Raw genomic sequence first — 25,847 nt, 5'->3', positions numbered from 1 at the left:
ACACCACAACTGATTGGCTCAAACACATTTTGAAAGAAAGAAATTCCACAAATTAACTTTTAACAAGACACTACTGTTAATTGAAATGCATTCCAGGTGACTACCTTATAAAGCTGGTTGAGAGAATGCCAAGAGTGTGCAACGCTGTAATCAAGGCAAAGGGTGGCTACTTTGAAGAATCTCAAATATAAAATATATTTTGATTTGTTGAACACTTTTTTGGTTACTACATGATTCCATATGTGTTGTTTCATAGTTTTGATGTCTTCACTGTTATATTCTACAATGTAGAAAACAGTAAAAATAAAGAAAAACCCTTGAATGAGTAGGTTTGTCCAAACGTTTGACTGGTACCGTATGTGAGAATGCTGCTCATTGACTACAGCTCAGCGTTCAACACAATAGTGCCCACAAAGCTCACGGGGGCCCCTCAGGGGTGTGTACTTAGTCCCCTCCTGTACTCCCTGTTCACCCACGACTGCGTGGCCAAGCACGACTCCAACACCATCATTAAGTTTGCTGACGACACAACGGTGGTAGGCCTGATCACCGACAATGATGAGACAGCCTATAGGGAGCAAGACAAAAGAGCTGATCGCGGACTACAGGAAAATGAGGGCCGAACACGCCCCCATTCTCATCTACGGAGCTGTAGTGGAGCAGGTTGAGAGCTTCAAGTTCCTTGGTGTCCACATCACCAACAAACTATCATGTCCCAAACACACCAAACCAGTCGTAATGAGGGCACAACAACACCCATTCCCCCTCAGGAGACGGAAAAGATTTGGCATGTGTCCCCAGATCCTCAAAAAGTTATACGTAAGGGATCAATGAAGTCTGAAATTTCTAAGTGGCAATGACTAACTTCAGAAGCCTTTCTAAACCTCAAAAACACTGTTAAAGATTTTCTGCAAGTTAAAGATTTCCTGCAACAGGGAGATCAAATTAAGATCCTACATCGATACGTCTTCAAATGGGGGACTAGATATACAAAGTGATTTTCTTTTATAAACAGTAAAACAAATATGTATATGAAAATACCCTCAAATAAAAAGGTGACATTCTATACTGTTGCCTGATACTAAACATTTGATCTCAAATCCAAAATACTGGAGTATAGCGCCAAAGGTAAATATTTATCGTCAAAGGTTCTGACCTGTGTCATGGTGTGGGGGGGCTGGGGTTTCTGCCCCCCTATAGCAGGGTGGGAGGGCAGGGTGATGCGTGTGGCTGTGTCTCTGGCCCCCTGGGGACGTTGGATACTGTTGGTGGCAGGAGGAGGGTGGATGGTTAGCCCTGGATGCCTGGGGGAGGTAACACAAGACATCATCAACCCACTATCCCCTTTAAATGTGACATCATCGACCCACCATCCCTTTTAATGTGACATCATCGACCCACCAAGCCTTTTAATGTGACATCATCAACAAACCATCCCTTTTAATGTGACATCATCAACCCACCATCCCTTTTAATGTGACATCATCAACCCACCATCTCTTTTAACGTGACATCATCAACCCACCAAGCCTTTTAATGTGACATCATCAACCCACCATCCCTTTTAATGTGACATCATCAACCCACCATCCCTTTTAATGTGACATCATCAACCCACCATCCCTTTTAATGTGACATCATCAACCCACCAAGCCTTTTAATGTGAATGCTCTGGTGGGTATTGTTTCAATATATGGTCAATAAATTTCAAATTTGAATTCTAAACCTTGTGGGCACAAACACACAAGTTGTCATTTACACAAGTGGTTAAAGGTAAGTCCTATGGTTTATTTTCTCATTTATACAGGGTTTTTTTTAAATTTGGGAGCACTGTGCAAAAAAAACAAAAATCATATATTTGTTTTCTTTCTGTACCACTGTTTCCCTGAGCGCAGATTCGTTAGCGTCAAGCTTGTAACATTACGACAGAGCAAACCGCTTGTTTTCCCAACCCAAACAGTTCAAAAGATCTGACACATATTACCGACACAATCTTTTTCTCCTCCTGTCATAAACCATGTCGCGGGCCGTTCTAAAACTACTCGCTGGCTGCATTTGTTTTACACCGTATTCCAGTCATGTCACCTCATTAGCTAGCTAGCTAACAACCTGGTAACTTTACCAGTACATCCAAACATCAGTCATGTTACCTCATTAGCTAGCTAGCTAACAACCTGGTAACTTTACCAGTACAGCCAAACATCAGTCATGTTACCTCATTAGCTAGCTAGCTAACAACCTGGTAACTTTACCAGTACATCCAAACATCAGTCATGTTACCTCATTAGCTAGCTAGCTAACAACCTGGTAACTGTACCAGTACATCCAAACATCAGTCATGTTACCTCATTAGCTAGCTAGCTAACAACCTGGTAAACTTTACCAGTACATCCAAACATCAGTCATGTTACCTCATTAGCTAGCTAGCTAACAACCTGGTAACTTTACCAGTACATCCAAACATCAGTCATGTTACCTCATTAGCTAGCTAGCTAGCTAGCTAACAACCGGGTAACTTTACCAGTGCATCCATACATCAGTCATGTTACCTCATTAGCTAGCTAGCTAGCTAACAACCTGGTAACTTTACCAGTACATCCAAACATCAGTCATGTTACCTCATTAGCTAGCTAGCTAACAACCTGGTAACTTTACCAGTACATCCAAACATCAGTCATGTTACCTCATTAGCTAGCTAGCTAGCTAACAACCTGGTAACTTTACCAGTACATCCAAACATCAGTCATGTTACCTCATTAGCTAGCTAGCTAACAACCTGGTAACTTTACCAGTACAGCCAAACATCAGTCATGTTACCTCATTAGCTAGCTAGCTAACAACCTGGTAACTTTACCGGTACATCCAAACATCAGTCATGTTACCTCATTAGCTAGCTAGCTAACAACCTGGTAAACTTTACCAGTACAGCCAAACATCTGGGGACACAGAAAGAAAGGGGATATCTTCTTCAGGAAGTCAATGATCACAGCAATGAATGAATGACAGATCTCTTGCATGTCGTCATCACAGTTTAGCTTTTTATAATAAACAAATGTATGTACAGGGTTACATATTAGTTTCTAGCGCACAACATGTGCTTCAGAAGTAGCTGGGAATGATTTAGGCTATATCGCAATCTTATTTTCTGGTACTCCAAACGTTTTAAAGTTGGGAGCGCAACTGCTACCAATGAACATTTTTAATTTAGAGCCCTGACAATGAGTTCATCTGACTCTGGATAAGTACATAAAGGGCCAAAATCTCACACTATCCCTTTAATGCTAGTCTAGCTATTGGGCCACTTACCCATGCAGCACCTCTGCAGACTGGGTGAACGTTGGGTTGATGACAGGGGACTGGTTCCGGGTGGCTGAGATGGGGACCACTGCTGTAGAGCTGGTGACAGGGGAACGAGACTGAGGACGAAGAGAGGGAGAGAATCACACTATGTCTCCCTACAAGACTGTCTGAACTGTCAACACAAACAATCACGAACGCAGGAGTTATCTTTGTTACAATGAAGTAAGTCAACCCCCCCCCCCCCGCCAGTCATTTCCTGCACTACAAATGAGGAAACACAATGGTGTCCAAGTTAACATTTGATCTGTAAACCCTTCACAAGCCTCCCACCATAATAATGCAATTGAGCCGTAATAACACTGGGGTAAGCACCTGGATAGACTGGTGGTTGACGTGATGTACAGTGTGCTGAACGGGGCCTGCACTGGCCCCAGATGCTGGTCTGAGAACAGCAGGCCCTTTACAGCTGGACATCACTGCTGCAGCCATCGCCCCTGGAAGACAGACAGCACAATATAGACGAGGGAACATAAAATACAGAACGAAAGGCAAGAAAGGTAAAAGCGCCCTCTAGAGGTCGAGCCAGAGAAGTGCGACACGTGAGAAAAATAGAATGTGAAACGTTTCCCCTCCGGTCAGTAATATCGGTTTAGGGTAAATGGGAAGTGAATGTTTGTTGTGAAACGGGTGGGTGTTAGGCCTCCAACCAAAACGCTGGGTTAGGGAGATGGATTAGGGAGATGTGGTACGTACCTCTTGGTAGGTGAGAGGCGAATGTGTGTTGAGGAACAGAAGGAGACCTAATTATCTGGATATTAGCTGGCACGAGGTGATGCCGATTACTGGAGTGGCCCTGAAAAAAGAATAGGTCAAAAACATCAATCCCTAATAAAAGGTTTTCCTGGACGCAGATTAAGTCTAATCCTGGATTAAAAACACATTTTCAACAGAGATAATCTACTGATGTCGTTTTGATCCCGGACTAGGGCTTAATCTATGTCCAGGAAACTGCCCCTTTATTGGCTCATTCATTAAAGTTATTAAAAAGCAATGATCACAAACAAGAGCCAATAAGAATGTAATGATCACAAACAAGAGCCAATAAGAATGTAATGATCACAAACAAGAGCCAATAAGAATGTAATGATCACAAACAAGAGCCAATAAGAATGTAATGATCACAATCAAGAGCCAATAAGAATGTAATGATCACAAACAAGAGCCAATAAGAATGTAATGATCACAAACAAGAGCCAATAAGAATGTAATGATCACAAACAAGAGCCAATAAGAATGTAATGATCACAAACAAGAGCCAATAAGAATGGAATGATCACAAACAAGAGCCAATAAGAATGTAATGATCACAAACAAGAGCCAATAAGAATGTAATGATCACAAACAAGAGCCAATAAGAATGTAATGATCACAAACAAGAGCCAATAAAAGAATGTAACAGGCTATGTAGTCACCTGTTGTCCACTGATGGTTGCCACAGGGATGGAGGAGGTGGGAGCGATGTGGCTCTCCAGGGTGACAGTGATGTGGCCAAGCAGGGCAGGCTGCACCTTGGGAGGCAGAGGGAGAGGGATGTGACCCCCCTGGCCCTGGCTGGAGGCTGGAGCCGGGGCGATGAGACGACTGGGTACCAGCGATTTCAGGGCAGCCTGAAGAAGGGAGAAAAAAAAAAAAACACCACAGAAAATATAGATTTGTTTCTATGATATTTGCTGTCCTAACACACATAGATTTGATTTAAGCTAGTGATAACTAAGCTAGTGATAACAGACTATCAATCTTTTTTGATTCTATATTTTAGGACACTTTTAGGGGTATCAACTTTTCTTCCTTGACTGAGAGGGTTCTCAATCAGATGATGGCAGACAGGGGAAAAAAGAGATGTGTTCATGCTGTCGTGTATAGATGGCTATACACCACAAACAGATCTGGGATCAGGCTAGGGAAGAGAGGGGGGGGAATGGGGGGTTCTAATTACCACCCTATTACCTTTACAGATAAAACAGATCTGAGATCAGGCTAGGGAAGAGAGGGGGAATGGGGGTTCTAATTACCACCCTATTACCTTTACAGATAAAACAGATCTGGGATCAGACTAGGGAAGAGAGGGGGGGAATGGGGGTTCTAATTACCACCCTATTACCTTTACAGATAAAACAGATCTGAGATCAGGCTAGGGAAGAGAGGGGGGAATGGGGGTTCTAATTACCACCCTATTACCTTTACAGATAAAACAGATCTGGAATCAGGCTAGGGAAGAGAGGGGGGGGAATGGGGGGTTCTAATTACCATCCTATTACCTTTACAGATAAAACAGATCTGGGATCAGGCTAGGGAAGAGTGGGGGGGGAATGGGGTGTTCTAATTACCATCCTATTACCTTTACAGATAAAACAGATCTGGGATCAGACTAGGGAAGAGAGGGGGGGAATGGGGGTTCTAATTACCATCCTATTACCTTTACAGATAAAAACAGATCTGGGATCAGGCTAGGGAAGAGAGGGGGGAATGGGGGTTCTAATTACCATCCTATTACCGTTACAGATAAAACAGATCTGGGATCAGGCTAGGGAAGAGAGGGGGGAATGGGGGTTCTAATTACCACCCTATTACCTTTACAGATAAAACAGATCTGGGATCAGGCTAGGGAAGAGAGGGGGGGGGGAATGGGGGTTCTAATTACCATCCTATTACCTTTACAGATAAAACAGATCTGGGATCAGGCTAGGGAAGAGAGGGGGGGAAATGGGGGGGTTCTAATTACCACCCTATTACCGTTACAGATAAAAACAGATCTGGGATCAGGCTAGGGAAGAGAGGGGGGGAATGGGGTGTTCTAATTACCATCCTATTACCTTTACAGATAAAACAGATCTGGGATCAGACTAGGGAAGAGAGGGGGGGGAATGGGGGGTTCTAATTACCACCCTATTACCTTTACAGATAAAACAGATCTGGGATCAGGCTAGGGAAGAGAGGGGGGGGAATGGGGGGTTCTAATTACCATCCTATTACCTTTACAGATAAAACAGATCTGGAATCAGGCTAGGGAAGAGAGGGGGGGGAATGGGGTGTTCTAATTACCACCCTATTACCTTTACAGATAAAACAGATCTGGGATCAGGCTAGGGAAGAGAGGGGGGGGTTCTAATTACCATCCTATTACCTTTACAGATAAAACAGATCTGGGATCAGGCTAGGGAAGAGAGGGGGGGAATGGGGGTTCTAATTACCACCCTATTACCTTTACAGATAAAACAGATCTGGGATCAGGCTAGGGAAGAGAGGGGGGGGAATGGGGGTTCTAATTACCACCCTATTACCTTTACAGATAAAACAGATCTGGGATCAGGCTAGGGAAGAGTGGGGGGGGAATGGGGGGTTCTAATTACCACCCTATTACCTTTACAGATAAAAACAGATCTGGGATCAGACTAGGGAAGAGAGGGGGGGGGAATGGGGTGTTCTAATTACCACCCTATTACCTTTACAGATAAAAACAGATCTGGGATCAGGCTAGGGAAGAGAGGGGGGGGGAATGGGGGTTCTAAATACCACCCTATTACCTTTACAGATAAAAACAGATCTGGGATCAGGCTAGGGAAGAGAGGGGGGGAATGGGGGTTCTAATTACCACCCTATTACCTTTACAGATAAAACAGATCTGGGATCAGGCTAGGGAAGAGAGGGGGGAATGGGGGTTCTAATTACCATCCTATTACCTTTACAGATAAAAACAGATCTGGGATCAGGCTAGGGAAGAGAGGGGGAATGGGGGGTTCTAATTACCATCCTATTACCGTTACAGATAAAACAGATCTGGGATCAGGCTAGGGAAGAGAGGGGGGGGAATGGGGGGTTCTAATTACCACCCTATTACCTTTACAGATAAAACAGATCTGGGATCAGGCTAGGGAAGAGAGGGGGGGAATGGGGGGTTCTAATTACCACCCTATTACCTTTACAGATAAAACAGATCTGGGATCAGGCTAGGGAAGAGAGGGGGGGAATGGGGTGTTCTAATTACCACCCTATTACCTTTACAGATAAAACAGATCTGGGATCAGGCTAGGGAAGAGAGGGGGGGGAATGGGGGTTCTAATTACCACCCTATTACCTTTACAGATAAAAACAGATCTGGGATCAGACTAGGGAAGAGAGGTGGGGGAATGGGGTGTTCTAATTACCACCCTATTACCTTTACAGATAAAACAGATCTGGGATCAGGCTAGGGAAGAGAGGGGGGGAATGGGGGTTCTAATTACCACCCTATTACCTTTACAGATAAAACAGATCTGGGATCAGGCTAGGGAAGAGAGGGGGGGAATGGGGGTTCTAATTACCACCCTATTACCTTTACAGATAAAACAGATCTGGGATCAGACTAGGGAAGAGAGGGGGGAATGGGGTGTTCTAATTACCACCCTATTACCTTTACAGATAAAACAGATCTGGGATCAGGCTAGGGAAGAGAGGGGGAATGGGGGTTCTAATTACCACCCTATTACCTTTACAGATAAAACAGATCTGGGATCAGGCTAGGGAAGAGAGGGGGGGGAATGGGGGGTTCTAATTACCACCCTATTACCTTTACAGATAAAACAGATCTGGGATCAGGCTAGGGAAGAGAGGGGGGGAATGGGGTGTTCTAATTACCACCCTATTACCTTTACAGATAAAACAGATCTGGGATCAGGCTAGGGAAGAGAGGGGGGGGAATGGGGGGTTCTAATTACCACCCTATTACCTTTACAGATAAAACAGATCTGGGATCAGACTAGGGAAGAGAGGGGGAATGGGGGTTCTAATTACCACCCTATTACCTTTACAGATAAAACAGATCTGGGATCAGGCTAGGGAAGAGAGGGGGGAATGGGGGGTTCTAATTACCACCCTATTACCTTTACAGATAAAAACAGATCTGGGATCAGGCTAGGGAAGAGAGGGGGGAATGGGGGGTTCTAATTACCACCCTATTACCTTTACAGATAAAACAGATCTGGGATCAGGCTAGGGAAGAGAGGGGGGGGAATGGGGTGTTCTAATTACCACCCTATTACCTTTACAGATAAAACAGATCTGGGATCAGGCTAGGGAAGAGAGGGGGGGGAATGGGGGTTCTAATTACCACCCTATTACCTTTACAGATAAAACAGATCTGGGATCAGGCTAGGGAAGAGAGGGGGGGAATGGGGTGTTCTAATTACCACCCTATTACCGTTACAGATAAAACAGATCTGGGATCAGACTAGGGAAGAGACGTGGAAAATCAAATCAAATCAAATGTATTTGTCACATACACATGGTTAGCAGATGTTAATGCGAGTGTAGCGAAATGCTTGTGCTTCTAGTTCCGACAACGCAGTAATAACCAACAAGTAATCTAACTAACAATTCCTAAACTACTGTCTTATACACAGTGTGAAGGGATAAAGAATATATACATAAAGATATAAGAATGAGTGATGGTGCAGAGCAGCATAGGCAAGATACAGTAGATGGTATCGAGTACTGTATATACATATGAGAGGAGTATGTAAACAAAGTGGCATAGTTAAAGTGGCTAGTGATACATGTATTACATAAAGATGCAGTAGATGATATAGAGTACAGTATATACATATACATATGAGATGAGTAATGTAGGGTATGTAAACAAAGTGTGCTTCTTTCAACGAGAGCCCTGGTCAAAAGTAGTGCACTAAATAGCAAAAAAAAAAGTGCAATTTGAAAAAAAAAAAAAACATGGAGAGGTCTTACCTTAATTTGCCCGTCGACGAGGGCAGCAGGCTGGGCCTGCAGTAGTTGGACAGGAGGATTGAAGACGGTGACAGGTTGACCAGGTGTACCTGCCTTGTTGGGCACCTGCTGGGACAGAGCTGGGACCGGGGACTGGCTGTGGGTCTGAACCGGGACCTGAGGAGGGATGATGAGATAAGATTTTGACTTTGTAAGAAATATCGGGGGTGGATTCTGGGAACGGATTAAAGCATAGTCTTGGACTAAAGAGTTTGATGGAGATTCAGGACATAGATCATTAGCCAATAAAAAGCCTGCAATCAATGAGAAAATAGAGAAAGTGCAGTTAATGATATCTGTACATTATTGGCTGCATCCCAAATGGAACCCTATGGGCACTGGTCAAAACAAGGGTACAATAAAAGGGAATTTGGAGCCAACAAATACAGTGCCTTGCGAAAGTATTCGGCCCCCTTGAACTTTGCGACCTTTTGCCACATTTCAGGCTTCAAACATAAAGATATAAAACTGTATTTTTTTGTGAAGAATCAACAACAAGTGGGACACAATCATGAAGTGGAACGACATTTATTGGATATTTCAAACTTTTTTAACAAATCAAACACTGAAAAATTGGGCGTGCAAAATTATTCAGCCCCTTTACTTTCAGTGCAGCAAACTCTCTCCAGAAGTTCAGTGAGGATCTCTGAATGATCCAATGTTGACCTAAATGACTAATGATGATAAATACAATCCACCTGTGTGTAATCAAGTCTCCATATAAATGCACCTGCACTGTGATAGTCTCAGAGGTCCTATCTACCTACACTATCAACTAGACCTGGGGTGCTCAACTCTTACCCTACAAGGTAAGGAGCCATCCTATCCCCTACAGCAAGGGTACTCAACTCTTACCCTACAAGGTAAGGAGCCATCCTATCCCCTACAGCAAGGGTACTCAACTCTTACCCTACGAGGTAAGGAGCCATCCTATCCCCTACAGCAAGGGTACTCAACTCTTACCCTACGAGGTAAGGAGCCATCCTATCCCCTACAGCAAGGGTACTCAACTCTTACCCTACGAGGTAAGGAGCCATCCTATCCCCTACAGCAAGGGTACTCAACTCTTACACTACGAGGTAAGGAGCTACCGGAGAATTAATTGCACCCACCTGGTGTCCCAGGTCTAAAATCAGTCCTTGATTAGAGGGAAACTATGAAAAAACATAGTTGGAACTGGCTTCAAGGTCCAGAGGTGAGTTTGAGGGAACTAGAGTATCCACTAACCTGGGGGTAGGGTCTGACCACTCCAGTCTCCTGCTTGTCTTCTCTGAACAACAGGGCTTCTTCTCCTCCCCTGCTGCTGGCTGGATGGTCCTTGGGACCATGGTGGTCCACATCACCACTACTGTCCTCACCTGGTCCTGCTAAGGAACCATTAAAAAGCCTGCAGTGTGAGTTTTAATAAACATCATAGATCATAGCATACAATTGGAGAGAATTTATCAGAAACTATGGAGGACTTTGGAAATGTGTTCAGTTCCAAATGGCACCTTATTCACTATGTAGTACTACGCCTTTTTAGAGTTTGGACGATAAACCGAAAATTACCGACTCCGACATTGCCTTCCTCTTATGTTGTTAATTTTCAGTGATTTTGCTACACAACGTTCCTGCAGATTGTTCTAGAGCCATTATTTGGTTGACGGTAATAGACTATACGTTATGTTGATTCCTACTATGAAAGCAGTGACGCCCCCATAGCCCACGGCGGCAGTGACCCCCCCCATAGCCCACGGCGGCAGTGACCCCCCCCCCATAGCCCACGGCGGCAGTGACCCCCCCCCATAGCCCACGGCGGCAGTGACCCCCCCCCCATAGCCCACGGCGGCATTGACCCCCCCATAGCCCACGGCGGCAGTGACCCCCCCCCCACATCCTGGTTACTGTCCAGTGCCTTCATTAAGTCTTCATACCCCCTTGACTTAACGCATTTAAGTTGTGTTACAGCCTGAATTCAAACTGGATTAAATATATACCCCCCCCCTCGCTACACACAATACCCCACAATGACAAAGTGAAAACGTTTTTTTTTTTTACATTTGCAAATGTATTGAAAATGAAATACAGAAAAATCGTATTTACATCAGTATTCAACACCCCTAAGTCAATAGATGTTATTACCTTTGGCAGCGATTACAGCTGAGTCTTTATGGGTAAGTCTCTAAGAGCTTTGCACACCTGGATTGTACATTATTATTTAAAAATTTCTTCAAACTCTGTCAAGTTAGTTGATCATTGCTAGACACCAATTTTCAAGACTTGCCATAGATTTGAGACTATTTAAATCAGAATTGCAACTCGGCCATTTAGAAAGATTCAATAACTGGCAGGATTGGACAGTATACAGAATGTACAGTATTACCAGTTTAGTACACAAGGGGGCGCCAAATAAATAACATTACCATGGAGGCTGCTAGCTAAACATGCCATTAAGCTCAAATGAAAATAAACCAATTACAAAGACAGGTAATGCAGCTCATGAAGTTATACATATATACAGTACCAGTCAAAAGTTTGGACACTCCTACTCGTTCAAGAGTTTCTTTATTTTTACTATTTTCTACATTGTCAAATAATAATGAAGACAATAAAACTATGAAACAACCGATATGGACTCATGTAGAAACCAAAAAAAAAACATTTTCAACAAGTCAAAATATATTTTATATTTGAGATTCTTCAAAAGTAGCCACCCTTTGCCTTGATGACAACTTTGCACACTCTTGGCATTCTCTCAACCAGCTTCATTTGGTAGTCAGCTGGAATGCATTACAATTAACAGGTGTGCCTTCTTAATTTGTGGAATTTCTTTCCTTCTTAATGTGTTTGAGCCAATCAGATGTGTTGTAACAGGGTAGGGGGAGTATACAGAAGATAGCCCTATTTGGTAAAAGTCCATATTATGGCAAGAACTGCTCAAACAAGGAAAGAGAAATGACAGTCCATCATTACTTTAAAACATGAAGGCTAGTCAATACGGAACATTTCAAGAACTTTTAAAGTTTCTCCAAGTGCAGTCGCAAAACCCATCAAGCTCTGTGATGAAACTGGCTCTCATGAGGACTGCCACAGGAAAGGAAGACCCAGAGTTCCCTCTGCTGTAGAGGATAACGGCACCTCAGATTGCAGCCCAAATAAATGCTTCACAGAGTTAAAGTAACAGACACATCTCAAACATCAACTGTTCAGAGACTGCGTGAATCAGGACTTCATGATTGAATTGCTGCAAAGAAACCACTACTAAAGGACACCAATAAGAATACGAGACTTACTCGGGCCAAGAAACACTAGCAATGGACATCAGACCAGTGGAAATCTGTCCTTTGGTCTGATGAGTCCAAATTTGAGATCTTTGGTTCCAACCGTTGTGTCTTTGTGAGACGCAGAGTAGGTGAACGGATGATCTCCGCATGTGTGGTTCCCACCGTGAAGCATGGAGGAGGAGGTGTGATGGTGAGGGGTGCTTTGCTGGTGACACTGTCAGTGATTTATTTAGAATTCAAGGCACACTTAACCAGCATGGCTACCAGAGCATTCTGCAGTGATACGCCATCCCATCTGGTTTGAGCTTAGTGGGAATATAATTTGTTTTTCAACAGGACAATGACCAACACACCTCTGGGCTGTGTAAGGGCTATTTGACCAAGAAGGAGTGATGGTGCTGCAACAGATGACCTGGCCTCCACAATCACCCGACATCAGCCCAATGAGGATGGTTTGGGATGAGTCGGATAGCAGAGTGAAGGAAAAGCAGCCAACAAGTGCTCAGCATTTGTGGGAACTCCTTCAAGACTGTTGGAAAAGCATTCCAGGTGAAGCTGGTTGAGAGAATGCCAAGCGTTTGCAAAGCTGTCATCGAGGCAAAGGGTGGCTACTTTGAAGAACCTAAAATATATGATTTGTTTAACTTTTTTGGTTACTTCATGATTCCATATGTGTTATTTCATAGTTGTGATGTCATCACTATTATTCTACAATATAGAAAATAGTACAAATAAAGAAAAACCCTGGAATCAGTAGGTGTCTCCAAACTTGTGACTGGTACTGTGTGTGTGTGTGTGTGTGTGTGTGTGTGTGTGTGTGTGTGTGTGTGTGTGTGTGTGTGTGTGTGTGTGTGTGTGTGTGTGTGTGTGTGTGTGTGTGTGTGTGTATATGTATTTATTTTTATGAATATTAACTAATTAAATTAATTCTGGCCAAGGGATCCGTAGAATAAGTTCAGAGGGTGTAATACCATACAATGTGACATTCATTTACATTATTAATTTACATTACTCATTTACATTAACATTATTAACTTACATTAAATTTACATTATTAATTTACATTGACATTATTAATTTACATTCAATTTACATTATTCCTTTACATTACATTTTAGCCATTTATCAGACACCCTCATCCAGAGCTTCTTGCAGTTAGTTGGTGCATTCATCTTAAGATAGCTCGGTGAGACAACCACATATCACAATCATATCAAGTACATTCTTTCAAGTATTTAACAGCAAAGTCAGTGCTAAAAGAAAAGAGGAGTGACTTTTTGTTCTTCTTATTTACAACTTTATATGTCCTAACCCTGGGCAACCTCGGCCTGGGAGATTCACAGGGATATTGGTATCCACAGAACTGGAAAATCTCTAACTTGTCTCTGCCACGTGGACATTGTTTTTGTAGAATTGCAGGAAATTTGCTTGAAAAATGCTACATTTTTATCTCCGATGCCAAGAGGTGGGCCTTTAAAATGCTTCTTCCCACACCCCAAGACTTGGTTTGTCTGGCCGTAGTAAAACTCCTTGTAAGCTATTTATTTATTTATTATTTATTACCTTACTCGAGTTGTGTTCTGATTATGAAGGAACCCCGGCCCCAAACAGTTTGAGAACCCCTGATATAGGGAATAGTATGCCATTAGGAACACGCAATATTCAATATAAATGTTAACCTGGCTGTTTGGATGACTGATTGACGGAGATCGGCTTTCCACCAGGATCACTCTGAGCAGGCATTCCAGCTGTAGAAAATGGCCCCACCCCCGCTTTCCACACAGACCTGGCCCCACCCCCTGCTTTCCACACAGACTTAGCCCCACCCCTTCGGTTACTCATCTTTCACTATCCTAGAAGGGAGAAGGATTGAACAACCATTATATATAAAAAAAATAAAAAATAAAAATAAAATTAAAAAAAAGAGATCTCACGCCTCTTTCTCAATTCATTTTTTTCCCTTATCTGGTCAAATGCATTGGCGGATAAGGTCCAAATTCCCTCCCCTCAATGGGCTTTGAGAACAGATGGCATGAGGAATCCACATGACAGTCAACACAAATTTCATGACCGTCATATTTTAATTTATTTTATTTAACTAGGCAAGTCAGTTAAAAATGAATTCTTATTCACAATGACGGTCTAGGAACAGTGGGTTAACTGCCTTGTTCAGGGGCATAAACAACAGATTTTTACCTTGTCAACTCGGCGATTCGATCTAGCAACCTTTCGGTTACTAGTCCAACGCTCTAACCACTAGGCTACCTGCCACCCTGTCACAGCCCTGGGGAGTAAAGATGAACGGAGACAAATCCCATTCTAGCAGCTCGAGCAAGACTCACGAGCCTCGGTACCCTGTCTTTCATTCACACAGAGCCAGCTACCTTTGTGTGAAACGAAAATGCGCTTAAGCTGAAGCATTTTTACATATCATCGCTCTGTCTGCGATCAATGAATGTCCCGAGTGAGTTAGGAAATTCAGACGGTATGAAAAAAAATAACAATGGGGTGGCAGGGTAGCCTAGTGGTTAGAGCGTTGGACTAGTAACCGGAAGGTTGTGAGTTCAAACCCCCGAGCTGACAAGGTACAAATCTGTCGTTCTGCCCCTGAACAGGCAGTTAACCCACTGTTCCCAGGCCGTCATTGAAAATAAGAATGTGTTCTTAACTGACTTGCCTGGTTAAATAAAGGTAAAATTAAATTAAAAAATTCTAGCTAGTTACTTTACCAGAAGATACCCAACCCTACCGTTACGCTTGTTTACAACGAGCTGCATTGGGGCGGGAACGCAATCATGGATGGTTCCATTACAACGCGCTGCATTGGGGCGGGAACGCAATCATGGATGGTTACATTAAGACAACGTGGAGCTGGTGCGAGATATGGGTGGGAAAACATATCTCAATGCAAGGTGGGAGTATCCTTTGATCATGACTCTCAGTTCGGGCTGGGCGGTATACCCAATTTGACAATCTAACAGTATTGATGCACGGACCGGATTGGGTTTTTACTTTACCTTCTATAACAGTATTTTAAATGTTTGGTTTGTTAAATGTGATACACTGTGTGTAATGTCAATTTTAATTGTACATTTTTTCTTATACTTCCCTATTTGAGTCGTCTCTCTCCACTCTCTCGCTCTCCATGCCGCTTTCCACACAGACATAACCCCACCCCCTGCTTTCCACACAGACCTAGCCCCACCCCCTGCTTTACACACAGACCTAGCCCCACCCCGCTTTCCACACAGACCTGGCCCCACCCCGATTTCCACACAGACCTAGCCCCACCCCCTGCTTTCCACACAGACCTAGCCCCACCCCCTGCTTTCCACACAGACCTAGCCCCACCCCCAGCTTTCCACAGACCTAGCCCCACCCCCTGCTTTCCACAGATATAACCACACCCCCTGCTTTCCACACAGACTTAGCCCCACCCCCTGCTTTCCACACAGACTTAGCCCCACCCCTGATTCCCACACAGACCTAACCCCACCCCGATTTCCACACAGACCTAGCACCACCCCGATTTCCACAGACCGAGCACCACCTCCTGCTTTCCACACAGACCTAGCCCCACCCCCTGCTTTCCACACAGACCTAACCCCACCCCCTGCTTTCCACACAGACCTAACCCCACCCCCTGATTTCCACACAGACCTAACCCCACCCAGTCACTCAAGGAGCGCATTTATTCTCGCTTGACTACGAGGCACTTGCATCAGTCTGCATGGTCAATGCAGCACATGAAACAATGTTGACCTTTATTTAACCAGGTAGGCAAGTTGAGAACAAGTTCTCATTTACAATTGCGACCTGGCCAAGATAAAGCAAAGCAGTTCGACACATACAACAACACAGAGTTACACATGGAGTAAAACAAACATACAGTCAATAATACAGTATAAACAAGTCTATATACGATGTGAGCAAATGAGGTGAGATAAGGGAGGTAAAGGCAAAAAAAGGCCATGGTGGCGAAGTAAATACAATATAGCAAGTAAAACACTGGAATGGTAGATTTGCAGTGTAAGAATGTGCAAAGTATGGATAGAAATAATGGGGTGCAAAGGAGCAAAATAAATAAATAAATACAGTAGGGGGAGAGGTAGTTGTTTTGGCTAAATTATAGGTGGGCTATGTACAGGTGCAGAAATCTGTGAGCTGCTCTGACTGCTGGTGCTTAAAGCTAGTGAGGGAGATAAGTGTTTCCAGTTTCAGAGATTTTGGTATTTTGTTCCCGTCAATGGCAGCAGAGAACTGGAAGGAGAGGTGGCCAAAGTAAGAATTGGTTTTGGGGGTGACCAGAGAGATATACAGTGGGGAGAACAAGTATTTGATACACTGCCGATTTTGCAGGTTTTCCTACTTACAAAGCATGTAGAGGTCTGTAATTTTTATCATAGGTACACTTCAACTGTGAGAGACGGAATCTAAAACAAAAATCCAGAAAATCACATTGTATGATTTTTAAGTAATTAACTTGTGTTTTAATGAATGACAAAAGTATTTGATACATCAGAAAAGGTGTCTTTTATACAGGTAACGAGTTCAAACAGGTGCAGTTAATATAGGTAATGAGTGGAGAACAGGAGGGCTTCTTAATTAAAGAAAAACAAACTGATCTGTGAGAGCCGGAATTCTTACTGGTTGGTAGGTGATCAAATATTTATGTCATGCAAATTAATTACTTAAAAATCATACTTGTTCTCCCCACAGTACCTGCTGGAGCACGTGCGCCAGGTGGGTGCTGCTATGGTGACCAGCGAGCTGAGATAAGGGGGGACTTTACCTAGCAGGGTCTTGTAGATGACCTGGAGCCAGTGGGTTTGGCGACGAGTATGAAGCGAGGGCCAGTCAACAAGAGCGTACAGGTCGCAGTGGTGGGTAGTATATGGGGATTTGGTGACAAAACGGATGGCACTGTGATAGACTGCATCCAATTTATTGAGTAGGGTATTGGAGGCTATTGTGTAAATGGCATCGCCGAAGTCGAGGATCGGTTGGATGGTCAGTTTTACAAGGGTATGTTGGGCAGGCTTGGGCGAGTTCCTATGGGGGGTGCAGTGTTGTTGACCGGGGTAGGGGTAAACAGGTGGAAAGCATGGCCAGCCGTAGAAAAATGCTTATTGAAATTCTCAATTATAGTGGATTTATCAGTGGTGACAGTGTTTCCTATCCTCAGTGCAGTGAGCAGCTGGGAGGAGGTGTTCTTATTCTCCATGGACTTTACAGTGTCCCAGAACATTTGAGTTTGTGTTGCAGGATGCAAATGTCTGCTTGAAAAAGCTAGCCTTGGCTTTTCTAACTGCCTGTGTATATTGGTTTCTAGCTGTTCGATGCTAATGCAGAACGCCATAGGATGTTTTTGTGTTGGTCAAGGGCAGTCAGGTCTGAAGAGAACCAAGGGCTATATCTGTTCCTGGTTCTAAATTCCTTGAATGGGGCATTCTTATTTAAGATGGTGAGGAAGGCATTTAAATAAAGGTTGTTTGACCGCTGACCCATTACAGATGCAGGTAATGAGGCAGTGATCGCTGAGATCTTGGTTGAAAACAGCAGAGGAGTATTTAGAGGGCAAGTTGGTTAGGATGATATCTATGAGGGTGCCTGTGTTTACGGCTTTAGGGTGGTACCTGGTAGGTTCATTGATAATTTGTGTGAGATTGAGGGCATCAAGCTTAGATTGTAGGATGGCTGGGGTGTTAAGCATGCTCCAGTTTAGGTCGCCTAGCAGCACAAGCTCTGAAGATAGTTGGGGGGAAATCAGTTCACATAGTGTCCAGAGCACAGCTGGGGGCAGAGGGTGGTCTATTGCATGTGGCAATGGTGAGAGACTTGTTTTTAGAGAGGTGGATTTTTTAAGGTAGAAGTTCAAGTTGTTTGGGCACAGACCTGGATAGTAGGACAGAACTCTGCAGGCTATCTTTGCAGTCGATTGCAACACCGCCCCCTTTGGCCGTTCTATCTTGTCTGAAAATGTTGTAGTTTGGGATGAAGATTTCAGAATTTTTGGTGGTCTTTCTAAGCCAGGATTCATACACGGCTAGAACATCCAGGTTGGCAGTGTGCTAAAGCAGTGAATAAAACAAACTTAGGGAGGAGGCTTCTAATGTTAACATGCATGAAACCAAGGCTATTACGGTTACAGAAGCCATCAAAAGAGAGCGCCTGGGAATAGGAGTGGAGTTAGGCACTGCAAGGCCTGGATTTATGACTACGACACAGTTTCCACAAGCATCTTATAAATTACACTATTAGTTTGTGTTTATTATGTTTGCAAAATCTAGTTTGTCTTTTCTTAACAAGTTGTGTTACCAGCTTATGCTATTCGCTAGCTACACTGACGGAAGACAGAGGAACCACTTGTGGTAATTAGCTATCTAGCGTACTCTGAACACCTGTGGTAATTAGCTATCTAGTGTGCTCTGAACACCTGTGGTAATTAGCTATCTAGCGTGCTCTGAACACCTGTGGTAATTGGCTATCAAGCGTGCTCTGAACACCTGTGGTAATTAGCATGCTCTGAACACCTGTGGTAATTAGCTATCTAGCATGCTCTGAACACCTGTGGTAATTAGCTATCTAGCATGCTCTGGACACCTGTGGTAATTGGCTATCAAGCGTGCTCTGAACACCTGTGGTAATTAGCATGCTCTGAACACCTGTGGTAATTAGCTACCAAGCATGCTCTGGACACCTGTGGTAATTAGCATGCTCTGGACACCTGTGGTAATTAGCATGATCTGAACACCTGTGGTAATTAGCTATCTAGCATGCTCTGAACACCTGTGGTAATTAGCTATCTAGCATGCTCTGGACACATGTGGTAATTAGCATGCTCTGAACACCTGTGGTAATTAGCATGCTCTGAACACCTGTGGTAATTAGCTATCTAGCATGCTCAGAACACCTGTTGTAATCAGCATGCGCTGAACACCTGTGTGTAAAAGGAAGAAGGCCACCAGAAACGTGTTGACACTGAAAAATACTCGGGTAAAACTGTGTACATTTAGCATTTGTGAAATAATGTTGATGTGATATGAAAGTATAGGGCTTTACAATATTTTCAATATTGCAATTGATAATCGATTCACGTTTAGATATTCTATTTGGCTGCCAGAGTCATCCTACCTCTGTAAATAACTAATGGCACTTTAAGGAGCAACGGTAACGTTAGGCTCTTTAAGAGTACATCTTGGGGCTAGGATGGGCCACTGTACTTCAAACTATACCTTTATCCACAATGCCCGATCGAGAAGATTATCCACACTGCTAGTAGTGTTTCAAAGGTCACATTTGGGGTACAGTGGCATATTCCGTCCCTGCATTGAGCTAGGTTACCCGATCCATATCTCCCGCCAGCTCGTAATGTAACCATGATTGCGTACCAACCCCCGTGCAGCTCAGTGTAAACAAGAGTAACGCTAGGGTAGGTAACTTTTAGTTATATATATATATATATATATATATATATATATATATATATATATATATAAAAATATATATATATATATATATATATTTTTATATATATATCCTTTAACTAGGTAAATTTGTATTGGCGGATAATGTTATGGTAAGCTAGTTACTATGAAACCCTAACTATACAGCTGTTAGGAGTAACAAGATAAATCACCGAATAGGCACTACTCTGAAGAATGTGCTTTGACAGTATCACAAGCCGATGGCAGCGACCACAGTCGAGCTCTCAAATAACACGTTTACATAACGTTAACGTTTAATTTTGATCGCATATCCAGATGGTTAACCTTACAAAATAGCTAGCTAATGATAGCTTGCTAGCTGCAGCTATCGCTAAACAAACATTGGGTGAACTTACAATATTCATAGAATGCCAAAATAAGTTGTGAAAAGCTTTATCGACAAAAGCTTTTGACGATACATTGGCATAATTTTTGTTTTTAACATGCTAAAATACCGTATTCGTAGTGTTTTGTTTTCTCCAGGCATTCGTCTTTTCTTTTCAACAACATACATAACCGGAAGAACGAAGAGAAGCTCACAATTATTATTTTTTCGTCCAATCATCGGAGGGAATTGTGTAAACCCTTTGACTCCATCCCCCCGTTTGTGATTTGTCAATCGTTTCTGCGTAACGATTGGCTGGAATGGCATAACTATTCCCGCGCTGAGAATGTTTTATAGACGTTTAATAAACAGGGTAGTTTGGATACTGGTTACTGATTGGCTAAAACAGCAAAACATTTTTGCCGTGTGTACGTGATACCGTATACCATGACGTTTAAGCCTGTTCACGTTGATAAAACGGCTACGTCAACAATAGTGCAAATTGCCGATGTACAAAATAAGCTTTTAAATTTGAAACAAACAAAGTGGGCACTTAGCCGATTCACTGACTGGTGTGTAGGAGAAAGGGGATATATATTGTGAGTTTGGGAATATAAAAAAATGAAACTGAACGTTATTCTACGGGATTTGTATGTGTTCAGTGAGAAACATGAATGCCGAAGAATATGGGATTAGCAGCTAACGTTATGCTGGACCGGTATATCAACGAACCCTTCTCAGTTTGGCATGGACTACACACAAGGACACCGAATTTACAACGTGTCTGTCGGCGGAGTTAAAAAGTCGAGGGAAGATGGGTACGAACGGCTACATAATGATATGTAACTGTTTCCAAACTAAATCATTCTAATGTACTCTGACAACACAGCAGCTGCCCCAGTTCAACGAACGGCATCCGTTCCCAGCAGCGTGGAAACAACAAACGATAACACGGGGCCATTTTGTTTCTCTCTCACTTGTGCACAATAAATGGAAACATTCAGAACATGAATAAATCATTTGCACGTGTTAGTCACTCTAGAAGTAGCGCTAATGCTCTGTTTCTCCCCCATACATTTAATGAAAGCGTGCCAGCTATCCTGTGGTTGTTGTATAGCAACCAGTCTAGCAACGATACTTTTGTCCAGACTACTTTTGGCGGAATGTATTTATTTTATTAATGCAACATTTTCAGTGTAATATGTAGTTCCTTACCCTACTGTATTGGTAACCAGTTTATAAAAGCAATAAGACACCTCGGGGATTAGTTGTATATGTCCAATATAGCACGGCTAAGGGCTGTATCCAGGCACTCCGTGTTGCGTCGTGATTAAGAACAACCCTTAGCCGTGGTATATTAGCCATATACCACACACCCTCGGTACTTATTGCTTAAATATACCTCACAATAATCTCTCCTTCCACCTGAAGTGTGTTCGACCCAAACATGTAAAAACATTGGATTGGGTTGTATGGGCTAGATGCCCCTGGGGGGCGTATTCGGTATTCTGGAGGGCTGCACTGAAAATGTGTTATAGTTACTCGCCGTAAAAAATTCCCAAAATAGTTCTATTGTTTTTAGAATTTCCGATGCTCTCTGGTGACATTTTCTTAACAATGCATAATATTGTATACTACCATTGTAATGTACATGAAGGTTTCAAATTCCTACAAATACATGCTTATATCTGTTAGAATGGTGACTACTTCAGAGCCCAAAATACAGCAGGACAGAAAAACCTAAAGTGTAACGTTTTTTTTATTCGCAGGGGACCCCCAAATGTCCCCATATTGGGGAGTAAGAGATTTGAAAATCTGTTTGAAATCCAATGTTGCAAAACAATTAATAATAATAGTGTAACGACTCTGGGTTTATAAGCGCAGAAATCGACCCTGCCTCACGAGCATACTTTTGCGGCACAGTCGATAGCGCGCCGGACCTCGGGATCGAAGGTCGAGAGTTCGAGACCTGCTTCCTGCTGTTTCATTATTTTTTCAGATCGTTTACCTAATGGCGGCACTCTAAGCGTGCACTTTCCTATAGGAACACGGCCATTTTAAAAGTGCCGGGTTTATGCCATGCCTTGATATACATATGAGGAGAAAGATGAAGTCTCTACATTTCCATTGAAGTAAACATATCCTGTTTGATGCCCAGGTCATCCACGAGACAGCAGTATTAGATCCCATAACGTGTCGTGGTGTTTTCAAGCACGACGTCTTAACCCTAGCAATTCGGCCGTTCACATTATTGAGTTTTTTTTTTAAATATAAAAATAAGACATAGACAGGGTCCCAAAAAAACAGCTCAGAATCTAACGGGTTACACAGTTTCGATTTGCATTTTTTCAATTGAAAGTGTATATGTTTTTACTCAAACCACCCATTTTTACTCAAACCACCCATGTTTGACACCCCATGGGCGAGAGGGAGTTTTCATTTCCTTTCAAATCCATGAAGGCAGAGAGGATGGAAAACCAATATGAACGCTCTTTAAAGAAGGGAAGTGAATAAGCGCTCACGTTTGGCTGCGTTTACACAACACAGACTAATTCTGATCTTTTGCCCAATTATGTGCAAAAGATCTGATTTAATTGGTCATAAGACCAATGGCAAAATATCAATATGTCTGGATGGCCACTATTTCATCACTAAAACCAGAGGGAACTAAACAACCTGGGGAATAGTTACAGGGGAGAGGAGCAGATCAATGAGTTAATTGTAACCTAGGGATGTGTCCATGATGGTATGAGGGTCAGATTGGGAATTGATATGACCAACACTTTCATGCAATTTATTTGTTAACATGTACTTCAAGACTGTCACTCCATCAGTCTAATTGCTCAAAGCGCTTGAAAGATACCTTGAAATATTGTAATAATGGCTATTACTACTGCCATTACAGAGACAGACAGCTAGAGGGCAGCAGAGCCTCTTGTTTGGTATTGTCCTTATAGTTCATAAGAAAGCTGCTGCAATTTTTTAAATTCTTGGTTTCAATTCAATTTTCTAAGTAAGTCAGTTAAGAACAAATTAGTATTTCCAATGATGGCCTACAGTGGGTTAACTGCCTTGTTCAAGGACAGAACGACAGATTTTTAACTTGTCAGCTCAGGGATTCAACTCAGCAACCTTTCGGGTGACTGGCCCAACGCTCTAACCACTAGGCTACCTACTTCCACTCTCTACAGGTTGTAGTCCGAGCATTAGGCCTTAAGCCAAGTGTCCTGCCACTAGACGTTGTTATTAAATGTAAATGTAAATTAAGGGTTTTATCCCAAATGGCCCCCTATTTCAAATATAGTGCACTACTTTGGACCAGGACCCATAAGGCTCTGGACAAAAGAAGTGCACTATTTAGGGAATAGGAGTGCCATTTGGATATTGAAAACATCTAAGGAACTAAATTGTTCATGTTTCCTGTCTGCGTCCAGTCGAGATATTACACTCGGGGGGCTAACCCAATATTTGGATGAGAACTGCAACAAGAGATATCCACTTCAGTTGCCTTTTTCCACTTTTCACAGCCAACATTCCGTAGGTTTTAATCTCTCACCTCTGACCTGACTATCTTCATTGTTGACCCCTCACCTCTGACCTGACTATATTCATGTCGTTGTCCATTGTTACAGATAAACATTGATGCATCTCAAATTGCACCGTGTTCCCCGTCAGCAGATGGGTTTGAGATTATAACACAGAAATGACCAGTTATTAAAGGGTCGAGATTAAAACACAGAATAGACACCTTATTAAAGACATCCATGCATCCTGGACATACTAAAGACTCGGTCATGTCATACAAGCCATTCAGTCATATAGGGTACAGAGACAGTTAATAAACGCATTATACATGATTTCCCATTACAACTATGAACAAGTGGGCCTCAGGCCAGGGGAAGCACTGCAGAGTCACCAGGGGGGCCTCGGGCCAGGGGAAGCTAGGGGAAGCACTGCAGAGTCACCAGGGGGGCCTCGGGCCAGGGGAAGCACTGCAGAGTCACGGCCTCGGGCTAGGGGAAGCACTGCAGAGCCACCAGGGGGGCCTCGGGCCAGGGGAAGCTAGGGGAAGCACTGCAGAGTCACCAGGGGGGCCTCGGGCTAGGGGAAGCACTGCAGAGTCACCAGGGGGGCCTCGGGCTAGGGGAAGCACTGCAGAGTCACCAGGGGGGCCTCGGGCCAGGGGAAGCACTGCAGAGCCACCAGGGGGGCCTCGGGCTAGGGGAAGCACTGCAAAGCCACTAGGGGGGCCTCGGGCTAGGGGAAGCACTGCAGAGCCACCAGGGAGGCCTCGGGCCAGGGGAAGCTAGGGGAAACACTGCAGAGCCACCAGGGGGGCCTCGGGTCAGGGGAAGCTAGGGGAAGCACTGCAAAGCCACCAGGGGGGCCTCGGGCTAGGGGAAGCACTGCAGAGCCACCAGGGGGGCCTCGGGCCAGGTGGAAGCTAGGGGAAGCACTGCAAAGCCACCAGGGGGGCCTCGGGCTAGGGGAAGCACTGCAGAGCCACCAGGGAGGCCTCGGGCTAGGGGAAACACTGCAAAGCCACCAGGGGGGCCTCGGGCTAGGGGAAGCACTGCAGAGCCACCAGGGAGGCCTCGGGCCAGGGGAAGCTAGGGGAAGCACTGCACAGCCAGCGTTGTGGACATAAGAAGCCTGCTAGCAGAGACGACAGTCCCGTGCAGGCACTCCGCTCCGAACATCACGTTACCGCCACAGTGATGTCCCTCTCTGCGTGGTGATCCTGAGGCCGGACGCGGCCACTTCCTGGAGGGTGCTGTTTCTGTCACCCTTACAGAGGGAAGGTCTCTGTTTGCCCGCAGCGTGTACACGTTCCAAATGGCGCCCTATTTCCTAGTGCACTACTTTTATCAAGAACCCATAGGACTCAGGTCAAAAGTAGTGCACAACAATAGGGAGTAGGGTGCCATTTGAGACACAAACCTACGTGATGTGACTTGTTTGGTGGTTGATGCCCCTCCCCTTTTTCAGAGGAGGTGGATCCTTTTCAGTCATGCTCTTCATCACGAGCCAATCCCTCTCCGTTTGGCACGTACTGCACTTCCTGTCAGGTATAGAGCATTAGTTAGGGACCTTAATAGTGTCTCCTAACACTCCTCTAGATAGCCTACACATCTTACTAGGAAGTATTTCTAGTTTAACACAATGTGTGAGGTCATGTCAATAAAGGACTAATTGCAAGCTCATCATATCCCTTCGATTCATCTCTAATTGATGCAATTACCTGTTAAAATTTCAAGTAAAATGAATGACTCCCTATGCTATTGCAAGTGATTTTATATTGAACTTTAGCAGGATAGTTACACCTTTTCACGACTGAAACGAAAATTGATTTCCACAGAAAAAGAATTCCACAGATTTTTTTCCCGTGAGCTTTTAGACAGTGTTCTGCCCTGCCTATAATAGTGGTGTGCGCATTCCACCCATCGATGAATCAGTTGTTTTCCTGCGCTAGAATCTAACTGCCTGTAACTCAGGACCTAAAATAACATACCCAAATCTAACTGCCTGTAGCTCAGGACCTAAAATAACATACCCAAATCTAACTGCCTGTAGCTCAGGACCTAAAATAACATACCCAAATCTAACTGCCTGTAGCTCAGAACTTAAAATAACATACCCAAATCTAACTGC

At 43.6% G+C, this 25,847-nt stretch overlaps 1 protein-coding gene across 1 annotated transcript in view; it reads right to left on the bottom strand.

Moving 5' to 3' along the window:
- LOC135513304 (histone deacetylase complex subunit SAP130-like) overlaps positions 1-20,404 on the bottom strand; it is a 50,156-nt gene extending 29,752 nt beyond the window's left edge. Inside the window, exons 1-9 of the mRNA XM_064936198.1 lie at positions 20,326-20,404; positions 14,063-14,236; positions 10,345-10,484; positions 9,079-9,234; positions 4,773-4,967; positions 4,054-4,153; positions 3,673-3,794; positions 3,307-3,416; positions 1,157-1,304 (exon numbers count right to left, since the gene is read on the bottom strand). Of these exons, the coding sequence (XP_064792270.1) occupies positions 1,157-1,304; positions 3,307-3,416; positions 3,673-3,794; positions 4,054-4,153; positions 4,773-4,967; positions 9,079-9,234; positions 10,345-10,484; positions 14,063-14,225 (1,134 nt within the window). The 5' untranslated portion in view covers positions 14,226-14,236; positions 20,326-20,404. The remainder of the gene's footprint in view (positions 1-1,156; positions 1,305-3,306; positions 3,417-3,672; positions 3,795-4,053; positions 4,154-4,772; positions 4,968-9,078; positions 9,235-10,344; positions 10,485-14,062; positions 14,237-20,325) is intronic.
- Between the last annotated feature and the right edge of the window lie 5,443 nt (positions 20,405-25,847).

Source organism: Oncorhynchus masou, chromosome 24 (assembly GCF_036934945.1).
Source record: "Oncorhynchus masou masou isolate Uvic2021 chromosome 24, UVic_Omas_1.1, whole genome shotgun sequence".
NCBI classification, from domain to species: domain Eukaryota; kingdom Metazoa; phylum Chordata; class Actinopteri; order Salmoniformes; family Salmonidae; genus Oncorhynchus; species Oncorhynchus masou.
The sequence above is the reverse complement of the archived record's forward strand: the minus strand, read 5'-3'. Positions and strand labels throughout refer to the sequence as shown.